The sequence below is a fragment of the Carcharhinus amblyrhynchos genome, chromosome 11 (genome assembly GCF_965287045.1).
Source record: "Carcharhinus amblyrhynchos chromosome 11, sCarAmb.v2.hapA, whole genome shotgun sequence".
Lineage (NCBI taxonomy): Eukaryota > Metazoa > Chordata > Chondrichthyes > Carcharhiniformes > Carcharhinidae > Carcharhinus > Carcharhinus amblyrhynchos.
The window spans coordinates 54,853,894-54,866,340 of record NC_137334.1 but is presented as its reverse complement, the minus strand read 5'-3'; the positions used below and the strand labels follow the sequence as shown (position 1 = coordinate 54,866,340).

The 12,447-nt window shown below is 39.0% G+C and overlaps 1 protein-coding gene across 1 annotated transcript in view; it reads left to right on the top strand.

Annotated features, from left to right (window-relative positions):
- Positions 1–12,447, top strand: part of wdsub1 (WD repeat, sterile alpha motif and U-box domain containing 1) — a 57,649-nt gene that overhangs the window by 30,606 nt on the left and 14,596 nt on the right. The window contains exons 6-10 of the mRNA XM_080199122.1: positions 2,220–2,313; positions 5,246–5,279; positions 5,689–5,729; positions 7,234–7,337; positions 7,789–7,968. Coding sequence (XP_080055248.1) covers positions 2,220–2,313; positions 5,246–5,279; positions 5,689–5,729; positions 7,234–7,337; positions 7,789–7,968 — 453 coding nt within the window. The remainder of the gene's footprint in view (positions 1–2,219; positions 2,314–5,245; positions 5,280–5,688; positions 5,730–7,233; positions 7,338–7,788; positions 7,969–12,447) is intronic.

The window sequence follows — 12,447 nt, the reverse complement described above, 5'->3', positions numbered from 1 at the left end:
TGAGTTGAATATGAACTCTTTCAGGTGGCAGACCCATATGTTCCTCGGCCTGTATAGATATCACTCTGAACCAAGCAAGGGGCATACTGTCCCAATCATAGCTAACTGTTCTTATGTATGGAAATTTTCTTGCCTTTGTTTAGTGTCTTCAGGTAACTGACAAGCTGCGAGCAAAGGGATTGGGATCAGGAAGCAGCAAGCATGGGGATGGTGTGGAAGAAACAGTGAGTGGGAGAGTCAGGAGAAGGAAGCTGCAAACAATGCTGTCAGTGGGAAGAAGCAGTGTTCAAGAGTGGGTAGAGGTGGCAAGCAGCAATTTGTTTTCAAAAAAAGTCAGCATTTGGAGTAACTGCGCCAAAACAAAATTGGAGGCAGGGCTATGAGAGGAAATTCCCTAATTTACAAACTGCACTAGGATTAAAACACACATTATTGGAATCTGTTTTAAACAGTGAATATCTTTGTTAACCATAACCATGAGATGCCGTTTTTTGAGAATCAATCCAATATTCCTTTTAAAATTCTGCATGTATCTATTAGCACAGGACTTTTTTTAAACAAATTTAACATTGGCTGCTTGATCCTGGTAGAATGCTGCAAGGATCAATGCTGGGGACCTGGCTATTGACAACCTTGTTAATGATTTGGATGAAGGGAGCAAGTGTTATGTATCCAAATTTACAGCCCATACAAAGCTACATGGGTAAGTAAACTGTGATGAAGACAAAGAATCTACAAAGTGATAGAGATAGGTTTTGTGCATGGGCAAGATGGTGGAGGTTTCTAATGTGAGGTTATTCCATCCTTGCCCATAAATAGTTAACATGCGGATGGATACAACAAGCAATTAGGAAGGCAAATGGCATGTCATCCTTTATCGCTAATGGATTGGAGTGCAAGCGCACAGTCCTGCGGCACTTAATTATATAGAACTTCGTGGGACTATGCCTGTATCCAGTTTTTGTCTCTATAACCAAGGAAGATGGGTGCAATGAAGGTTTACTAGATTGATGGCTGGGTTGAAAATATTATCTTGGAAGAGTGCCCGATGGTACCATTGAAAGGAGCGTGCTCTTGGTAGAGTTTGACAGCAGAGATGCTGAGTGTTTGTTTCCCCTGGCTAGAGAATCTAGGACCAGGAGGCATTGTCTCAGGATAAGAAGACAACCATTTTAAAATGAAACGAGGACAAATTTCTTACCTCAAATGATTGTGAACCTTTGGCATTCTCTACCTCAGAGTACTGTGGAGTTATTAAATAACATATATTCAAGGCTGATTTTTGGACTCTTAATAATGAAGGAATATTGAAATCAGGATAATGGAGTTGCAGTTGAGGATCATCCATGGTCCTGGTGATGGTGGAGTAAACTCAAGGGGTTGTATACTTCACTCTTGTTATGATTTTTTACTGTTAGTTTGTTAGTCTGTAGTGTTATCCATGGTTCAGTTAGTAGCAGTAGCTATCATCACAATCAGATGATTGTTGATTTGCATTCCACTCCAGGAAAATACAAGGCTGGTGCTCTAGTGCAGTACAGAATTACCTTTCTTTTGGATGAGTTGGTAAAATGAAGCCTGTCCATCCTTGGTTGCGTGTGAAAGATCTAATGATACTATTTTGAATAAGAGTTATGCTGGTGTTCTGTCCAATATTTTTCCTTCAATCAGGATCACTAAAAAAGATTGTGTGGCCATTATCCCAGTGCTGTTGTTTGGAACTGGCAGTGTGCCGACTGATCACTGCATTTTCTACATTGCAAAAGTAAATAAGTTTCAAAAGTACTTCCATTAACTGTAAGGCACTTCCCACATTAAAATTAAAACCTGCAAATCAGAAAAGATTACTACTAGTAAAGATAATATATATTCATTGTGATAATCTCTATTGATTGTGAGACATAGAAGTCTCCTTCATTTCAAACGCAGAATTATGCATTTCAGGGGATGCTAGAAAGGAGTAAATGGTTCTTCTGTTATTTACATGAAGATGGTTGGGAGAACGCTAATGTAGAGCATAAACCAGTTTGACTGAGTGGCTGTCTCCAGCCTGTGTCCATTCTATGTAAAATTGGCCTTTACTGCTGTCAATCATACTTTAAGTTAATTTGGTTGAAAATATTGGAATTATGAGTATCTATTGGGACAAAATATGTAGAAGTATCCTCTGCTTTGTTACCTACTACGTTTTTTAGTGAAGATCCTTTTTATATTTGTAGGCTGTGACCTTAGAATGCGATGTTCATTAAACCGTCACACAGCACCTGTTTTGTCCTGTTGCTTTTCACCAGACGGGCAGATCTTAGTCTCTGGGTAAGTGCAGTATCTTTCCTGATACTTTCTAATTTGGTTATATTATATTAAAATTCTAACTTCATTGAAAGAGTCATACTTGCCCCAATTTTCCTCAAAAAAATTATAAGAATTACATGCCTGTTAAATATTAAGAAAATATGTGAATTGATGCTTTGGTTCCTTGAATTTTTTAAGGTTTTTGCAAATAAACTTCACTTTATATGAAATTTTGCTCTGCTTCCATACACTGAGTTGGTAGTTTCACATTGGCAACTTGTGTCCCATCTTACTCATCTCGTGCTGCCGCAATTAAATCTTAAGTCAAATAGTTGAAATGGTTGTGTATTGACACTTCCGAAATTTTTCATTGCTCTTTCTGGATATCATAGAAAATTGTGCAGCCATACGAAGCATAGTGTATACGAACATGTACACCAGGCAATTAAGATAAAGGCAAAATACTGCAGGTGCTGGAATTGAAACAAAAACAAATTGCTGGAGGAGCTCAGCATCTGTGGAGAGAGAATAGAGCCAACATTTTGAGTCAGGCAGACCCTTCAGAGCTCAAATCTGGTATTTTTGTACAGCAGATAATTATACTGATTGACCTCATGTTTTGTGGACTTCCTGGCTTCAAATTCAGAGGTTCTGGTGAACTCTCTTAGACCAAGATCTAGATACATGGGAGCCTGCTTTGGAGATGTTTCTCTAATAATGTTTCTCTTGTGATTGCAGAGCCTATGCCTGTTAGGCCTTTACATGGGGGTCAACATATAAAGATGGGGTGATGGAACAGACTTAGAGCAAGGTTCAGTGGGCATCCATAAAACATGATACAAGGCTGTCCTTTCCAAAACGAAAAGTTATAAGAGTACACCAAACACCCATCATCTGGTTCTTTTAGCAGGCCAGAATAGACAAAATGGCAAAGTGCCTTAGGATTCTTACATTTGGTCGTATAGTTTTGCCCTTTTTGACCATGCATTGATCAAAAATAAAATATCACTGTAAGTTAGTGTGTGTGCCACAGTAGCACCTTCCAGAAAGGTTAAGTACCGTACAAAATGCAATCAATCACCAGTGTTCGCAATCGTTGTATAAAATATTTTTCACCCAAGACTGCAAATTTGTCTCACATTTGGAACTTCTTCAAGCTTTTCCACTACACTTGAAACCCAATGTGCCCAGCAACTCCAATCAGTTATCTCTAAATGTTGGCACTTGATAGTCCTGAGGAAGCTACAGCTGAAAGTTTGTCAGAATCAAATTCTATCAAACTGAAGAATGATTATACTTCACCCCTCTAAAGAGGTAACTTTTGGTTTCATAACCAGAGTTCCATCATACAATTGACCCTGACGGTATGCATCCATTCTTGCTAATTTTGTGTATTTTGCTCTAAAAAATCCAATAATTTAAAATAAACTAAGTAAAATAGCGCAGCAATTATTTGCAGTGCATCAGTTGATTTGAATTCAGCTGCTTGAAGTTAAGAGTAGCAGACTAACATGAAAGCGTTTCACTTTGAGGTCCAAAGCAGCTGGGCGCACAGTTTGGATTTTAGTGGTAGTATGAGCATCTTGAATTTATTTTGGTGAAAAGTCATAAAGTGACTGCTGGACAAATAGGTCATGCTAAATGCAAAATGTCTCATTTTTAGCTTAGAATTTTAGCTTGTGACGTCCTCCCCCTCCCCTGTCCTGCAGCAGCTCAAGCATTCTACTTGACCTCAATATCTTCCTATTTCACTTGCAAACCAAGGGGGATCACAAACAACACGCCCTTTGTCAGCCACTGGCTTTCTCCAGGTGATTCCTATGAGATAGAGTAACATAGCACTCAGTACTTTTCAGCAAATTTAGAGAATTGCTGGCATCAATGTTGGGAAATGAGACTATATAAAATAGAAATGAAAATGCTTTAGTTAGGAAGACAATGGAAAATTGGAAAGGGAGCCATGAGAGAGAGAGGAAGGCAATAAGAGGAGAGAATTGGAAAAGGAAAGGCTCAGTACACAAACTAGAATTAGTGATGAAAGATGGGGATGATTTCGAGCAAACTACTCCTAGTTTTCATTTAGCAAGGAATATTCACTTGGTATCTAAGTTTAATGAGGCAGAGTAAATGTACTTTGTAGGAAGAACAAAATGTTTGGGAAAATTCAACGAACCTGAAGAGGCCTAAGCTATCTTGGACTAGGTCCCAGAGAGTATTTTCAGAACAAAAGGTGTTGAGGGATGCTCATCTTTCAGAGAAGCGCTTGTGTAATAATGATTTGGGAAAGAGGAGCACTTTTAGTTTAAGTATCGATTGCAGGCCAGTTGTGTAATCAATGACACAAGCACGAAAAGTGGCAGAATTAGGGAAATCTGCTGTTAACTTTAAGGGGACAATAAAAGGCCATGTCTAAACAATGTAGGTGGGAACTGAGGTTGAGTTGAGATGGATGTGGGATGACTGCTGACAGAACATGTTTTAAAATGTTGTTGTTAGGTTGAAAAGTTTCCAAAATGTAATTTTCAGGCTTTAATTATGTGGCTAGCAGAAGGAGGGGGACTTGAAGACTTGATGGAGAGGTATTATTAAAAATCTTGTGGAATGGCACCATTCAGTGTACCCTCCAGACAAGAAAACATTTGTATTCACATTTATCTATCCTGCCTCTTTTTGTCTTCAAGCCACACCTTTTTGCTATTCATCTGTCCAATCTAATCTTGAATGTTGACAATCATTATTCCTAGAATTAAATTTCATATCCTCACAATTCTGTTTAAATTTAAACATTGAAGATGTTTTGCCCATGTATGATTAAAAGAAACTACTTAAACAAAAACAATATCTCATTTATGGAACAATGCAATTCATGAGGTAAAACAGTCATCAGTGAAACAAATAGAAATTTGTTTTTACAAAATATGATTAAGCAGTTCAAACGTTTTGTCTTTTAAAGGTCTGTTGACAAATCTATAATTATTTGGAATTCGGTAAGTATGTTCCAGCTGCCTTGATCTAGTTGAAAATGTTACAATGGAGTATTCCAAAGTGTGCAAACTAATATAATGTAATACTTTTTTCACACTAAACAATAGAGCTTGTAAACTCATGTTAAGAGTATGCCGTTGATACCTTCTATTTTTAAGTCCAGTCTGGTCAGCTGCAATTATCTGAAAGCTAATGAGATAATGCTTGTTTAAGGCTAGTTGCATAATATTTTTTACAATGTAGCATAAAATGTTGCAATTTTAAGGTCCAAACTTAAATAAGTTATTCAATAAGCAATTTAGGACTCAGTTTTGGTTGATGACACATTTTTAATTTAAATGATTGTATATTTGTTACAACAAAGAAGGTATCAAATTTATTCCATTTTACTGTCGCTCTTTTGTAATGCAGAGCAGTGGAGCACCACTTTACACACTGACACAGCACGAAAGGTATGTACCTAACATTTAGATGTAGAAATGCCGGCGTTGGTCTGGGCTAAACACAGTAAGAAGTCTCACAACACCAGATTAGAGTCCAACCAGTTTATTTGATAGTAATCTCTCAAACTTTCAGAAACGGTATTCCTTCGTCAGGTGTGTGGGAAGTTCTCTAACCTGGTGTTGTGAGACTTCTTACTTAACGTTTAGAGTCAGAAGAACAATGTTGTTTCCTGTTGTCATTGCTGCGTTATTCATGGCTGCCTATTTTATGAAGTAGTCTTTCATGTGTCTGATGGTGAGGGGTGGCAATGGCTTATCTTTCCCTTTTCTGCTCTCAAAACTTCATTAGCTAATACAAATTAGGATCTTATGGTATACATAAGATCCAACTGCGATTTTGGTCTTTCACTGGGCAGAGTAAGCTATGCAAGCCAGTCAAACTATATGTAGAACTGACTGTGATAGGTACTGCTAGAGCTGCTATGAAAAGGGAAAGGTTTTTTTTGTGGGATCAGGAGAACCAGGTTACTCTTTGACATGCCCTCCCATCCCTCACTGGAATTCAGCTGACTTGGCTTTACAAAGAAGCTGATGGATTTCCTACCTACTCTGTCTGACCCAGAAACAGCTAGCTGCCGTTGGCACCAAATGCACTTAATGAGATCTGGGGATGTAAATTTGTCAGTGACATCAGCCAGGTTCACTCCTCTCATTGCCCAATGCCTAAGTAAACGCAGAATTGCCTCTGGTAATATTTTGCAATTTTATTTAGTAAGTAAACTAATGGAAAAAATGGAGCTAGAGCTTTTACATACTGACTTTATTTATGCTAAATACTACTTGGTTTTAGATTAATGCCCTGCAAGGAAGTGAATGTGCCACTCCAATTTGATCTGATCTGTATGTGACTTGTTCACATTACATGTTTAACTCTTAATATCCTCCAAAGTGGTCTCAGAAATTACTCAGTTGGATGGTAGCCATTGTCTCCTTTATGGTTTATGTAGAACAGCAACTATAATTTTACATTGCATCAGGAATAGTATGTGTAATGCTGTGGTGCCTCCTTTTTATCTGAGTCAGGCATGGTCCGTGGTCTGTTCTGGGTGACTAAAGTTGTATTTGGGCACCAAATATCTGTATTTACCCTGATTTCCAAACACGCAGTTTGGGCTTACCCATGAACTTTGTGGAAGGGATCTACTGGGTCAAGACTTTCACAGGGTATTTATTTACGATTTCTTGTGAACTTCACTTGGTTTTCCAAACTTGTTGACCTTTCAAATAATTATGGAGTCTCAGAGGTAGCAGGAATATGCTACCACCACAGGGCACTGTTATTTAGTTTGGCAGCATCCAAACTTCACGAAATCTGTTCCAGTTAAACTCCCTGCTGTGCACCTAATTTGACATATGAGGATATTCTCCTACATAGTACTATACGTTCTTCTGTACGTTTTTTTTGTCCTCTGGGTTTATTATCTTACAAGTTGATTTTTGATTACATTTTCAGGTATGTGACAGCTTGTGCATTTGCACGCAATCTCCCCTTAATAGCAACTGGCTCTATGGATAAAACTGTGAATATTTGGAGAATTGGATCAGAAAACAATTCTGGTTAGTATTTAACTTTGAAATTTCATGAACATGCAGGATGCATTGTATCAGTTTTTTCACACAGAGCATGGTGTGTGTCTGGAACAAGCTGCCAGAGGTAGTAATAGAGGCAGGTACAATTTTGTCTTTTAAAAAGCATTTAGACAGTTACATAGATAAGATGGGTGTAGAGGGATATGGGCCAAATGCAGGCAATTGGGATTAGTTTAGGGGTTTAAAAAAAGGCAGCATGGACAAGTTTGGCCGAAGGGCCTGTTTCAATGCTGTAAACCTCTATGACTCTATGAATTAACTGAAGACTCAGTTCAGTCAGTTTGTCTGGTAATAATTTCTCAAACCTGAGTATTGTTAAGACTTAATAAAATTATATAGAGATTGTAATGGGAAAAGTGAAAAACGTACAGGTATAATCTGTGGATATTTCAAATGACTGTTATAATTTTTTTTCAAGATAATGATTTGAACGGGAAGCTTAAATGCTCTGTTCAGCACTGGTCGGAAGATGAGGTCTGTTCTTGGCTTTCAGCAGAAGGGCTGCAGGAATTAATAGTTGTTTTCAAATCTAACAACATTGATGGCCAGGAATTGTTGAACCTTACTAAAGAAAACCTTGAAAAAGACCTGGAAGTTGGTAAGATCAGTAAAATAGTAATGCTTAGAACAATGTTGTGATTTAAATCAGATTTTTAAAAATATTAAATGTGAATGGTTATACTTAGATATGTACTCAGTACTATATCACAAAATAATTCAGTTAGCTTTTATCAGTGTCCACAAGACTAAACCCCATATTTCAGCTAAAGCTAGGTTCCTAATTGGGGAAAAAAGACAGATTATGAAATTTGCGGTCTAAGCTAACCTGCTGCTTTAATGAACAAGGTTCAAGTGCTTAACTACTTCGAAGAGGTTGTAAACCAAATGAAGTTTATATCATAAAGTCGAATCTGAATGACTGGCACTTTGAGGCAGTGGTGCTAGCCATTGTGCCACCCCAAGTATCAGAAAGAGACTGAAATACTAGTAAGAGGGAATTAATCATGGTGAGATTTGTCAAGTTGGTTTTTAAGGAAGTAACAGATCCAGAGACCAAGAAGTCCAGGTCTGATGATTAATTTAATTTTAAACTACTGTCCTAGTTTGCAAATTCTACCATGGCCTATCTCTCACCTCCGCAAATCTTGCCACGCTCCTGCAAAAATATATGCACATGCTTAGCAATCAGTTTGTAAAAGGCCTGTTCGTTTCTGCAACTTGTGGGGTGGGATATCGTACTTGGTGACACCAGGATTCTCAGCCTACTGATAACTGTGTGCATGTGCTGAGGACAAGAGCAGGTTTTAAGTCGGTCCACCTCGTGTCCAACGAGGGGCATACACGCGATGGGTCGTACTGGGGTTGCCCTTGGTTGTTCGAGATTGGCCTGGTGCTTCATGTCGTTAGTGTGTGCCTAAACTGGACAAGATACTGGGCAAGATGACAGCTCGGTGACTATCGCTGATTGCTGTGCAGACACATGGATTTGGGCCAGTGTCTGTGGGAGTTTGCGCATTCTCCCCGTGCTTGCGTGGGTTTTCTCCGGGTGCTCCGGTTTCCTCCCACACCCCAAAGATGTGCTGTTAGGCTGATTGGCAGTAATAAATTGTCCCTAAATCAGATTCCCTCAATCTGGATGGCCATAAAACATTAGACAGGGGTCGTGGGTGGAGAGGGGGACTGGTGGTGTTGAGATGGCGGCGCGGGCTCGTTGGGCCGAAGGGCTTGTTTCCCGGGCTGATTTTGTTCTTTGTTTGGCTAGTTTATCTGGTGGATTGGTTTGTTTATGTTTGTGTGACCTATTGGGAAAGAACTGCGTAATGCATATTTCCCGAGAGAGTAGGTCACACATCAAAGTATGGTGCAACAAATGCCGGTGAGTGGTGATGGTGCATAATCCACAATTTTGTGTATAGTGTCTTAAATTGCTGTAAAGTCAGTATTCAGCAGATGCAACAGATGTTGAAAATACAGAAGAGAGCAAAAATGAAGAAAAATGGAGTAATTGGATCATGAGGATTTAGTGTGTTCAGAATGCTGTCACTAGTTCAGTAGTGACGTGATTGCTGTTTTCAGGATCCTAAGGAACTATCTAATATAAGCTGTTTACATTGCTGAGAATGATGCCATTGTCTGTGTTTAAAATGGGAAGTAAATTGAAAACAAATTTGCAGAAACAACTTTTCAGTAAGTGAATGGTCAGTCTGCAGTGGAAACAGTATTGACTAGTTCAAATGTGAATTAGATTTATTTCAGAAAATATCATTTTGGATACATTTTAGGAGTAATTTATGGCATGACATGTTAAGTCATGCATATTTAAGTAGCATAAGTAGTTATTAAGTAGCATAAGTATAAATATGCTACTTAAGTATTAAGTAGCATATTTAAGAGGAAGAGGGACTTTAGACCCATTGTTCCCAGAACGGTCTGCTACCAGAATAAACTTAAAAGGTAAGCTTGGGATGGGTTACAAACAAGGACAACTGTGCGTTTGAGCTAGAAAGGAGTTCAGGTAGGCATTGCCATCATAGGTTACGTATTGGACAATTCTTAATGCATATCTGAAAAAATTCCAACAGAAGGATAAGCTAGATTACATTTGTCCATATGCTTTTGAGCAATGTTTTGCTGTTTACTCATGAAACACAATTGCTATGCAATTGCATGAAGAATTTATAACAAGATGAGTTGATTGCAACACGATTGGGGTATATGTGCAGTTACAGAAATGTGGTTGCAGAACGACTAGGTCTGGGTGCTTAACATTCCAGGGTATACGATATTCCAAAAGAACAAGCTAAAGGGGGAAGGAGGTGGGGTAGCATTGTTAATCAAGGAAGGTTTCAGAGCAGTGCTGTGTCCTGATATAAAGGCAGTAGATAATAATATAGAATCAGGTTGGTTGAAATCATGAATAGTCTGACAACACCAGGTGTTGTCAGACTATTCATGATTTTTTTACTGTGTTTACGCCAGTCCAACGCTGGCATACCCACATCATGAAATGAATAGCAGGGGAAAGAAGACAAGGGTAGGAATAGTCTGTAAACCATCAGAATATGACCTCTCAAAAAGCCAAAGTATAAATGAGAAAGTATCCAGGGCATGTTTGAAAGGAACTGCAATTATCATGGGAGATTTTAATCTGCATATTGATTGTAGAAACAAGCCATGAAGGATGGTATAGAAGAAGAATTTGTGGAGTACATCAAGGATTGCTTTTTAGAGTGGTGGAACCTAGCCAGGAATTAGCTATTTTAGATTTGGTTCTGTGTAATGAAAAAAGATTAATAAGGGATCTTGCGATTAAGGTTCACGTAGCTGGTGGTGACCACAATATGATAAAATTCCAGATAACTTTAAGGTCCATAATCAGTGTCTTCAACTTAAATAAGAGAAGTTTTAATGGTATGAAGGAGGAGTTGTCTAGAGTGAACTGAGTAAACAAGTGAAGACAGAAGTCAGTAGATGAGCAGTGGCAGATATTCAAACAGGTTGTCCAAAATGCTCAGCAGAAGTTATACCGATCAAAAAGAGGGATTCCATAAGAAAGAAGCAAAATCCAAGGTTAAGACAGGAGGTCAAGGCTAATATTAAATTGAAAAGCAGGATATACAAAGTGGCAAGGGATAGTGCTAGACCAGAGGACTGGGAAGTTTTTAGATTTTTAGAATCCAGTCGCAGAAGAAGGGAGAAAATAAATCTTGAGAAATCTTGAGACTTGCATGCAGCTTAAAAACAAACAGTAAGAGTTTCTGTGGATTTATAAATAGCAAGTAGGCAACTAAGGTAAATGTAGATGCTCTACTGAATAGGACAGGTGAATTGATAGCAGCAAACAAAGAAATGGCACATGTGCTAAAAACATTTTTTGCATCCATCTTCATGGTGGAAGACATTGAATTCAAATAACATGGTTGAACTTAAAAAATCACAATCATAGGCATTAAAGTATTAGAGAAACTCAAGAGGCTAAAGACAGATAAATCACCAGGACGTGATGAACTGCACAATAGTGGAGCTATTGGTTGAAATTTTTTTGTAACTCTCTCAATTCCGGGAGGATACCCTTGGATTGGCAAATAGCCAATGTGACACCTTTGTTCAAAAAGGGAGAAAGGCAGGGAACTACAGAACATAGAACATTACAGCACAGTACAGGCCCTTCGGCCCTTGATGTTGCGCCAACCAGTTGAACCAATCTAATGACCCTCTAACCTAAACTATTCCAATGTTATCTGTATGCCTAGCCACTGACCATTTGAACGCCCTTAAAGTTGGCAAGTTCACAACTGCTGCAGGCAGGGCATTCCACGCCCTTACTAACTTCTGAGTAAAGAACCTACCTCTGACATCCGCCCTATAACTACCACCCTTTAATTTAAAGCTATGTCCCCTCATGTTAGCCGTCACCATCTGAGGAAAAAGGCTCTCGCTATCCACCCTATCTAACCCTCTGATCATCTTGTATGCCTCAATTAGGTCACCTCTCAACCTTCTTCTTTCTAACGAAAACAACGTCAAGTCCCTCAGCCTTTCCTCATAAGACCTTCCCACCATACCAGGCAACATCCTGCTAAACTTCCTCTGCACCCTTTCCAATGCCTCCACATCCTTCTTATAATGCGGCGACCAGAACTGTACGCCATATTCCAAGTGTGGCCGCACCAGAGTTTTGTACAGTTGCGACATGACCTCACGGCTCCGAAATTCAATCCCTCTACCAATAAAAGCTAACACACCATACGCCTTCTTAACAACCTTATCAACCTGGGTGCCAACTTTCAGGGATCTATGCACGTGTATACCGAAATCTCTCTGCTCATCGACACTACTAAGAGTCCTTCCATTAGCCCTATATTCTGTACTCCTGTTACTCTTACCAAAGTGAATCACCTCACACTTCTCCGCATTAAACTCCATTTGCCACCTCTCAGCCCAACTCTGCAGCTTATCTATGTCGCTCTGCAAACTGTAACACCCATCCTCGCTGCCTACAATTCCTCCGACTTTGGTGTTGTCAGCAAATTTACTAACCCATCCTTCTACACCCTCATCTAGGTCATTTATAAAA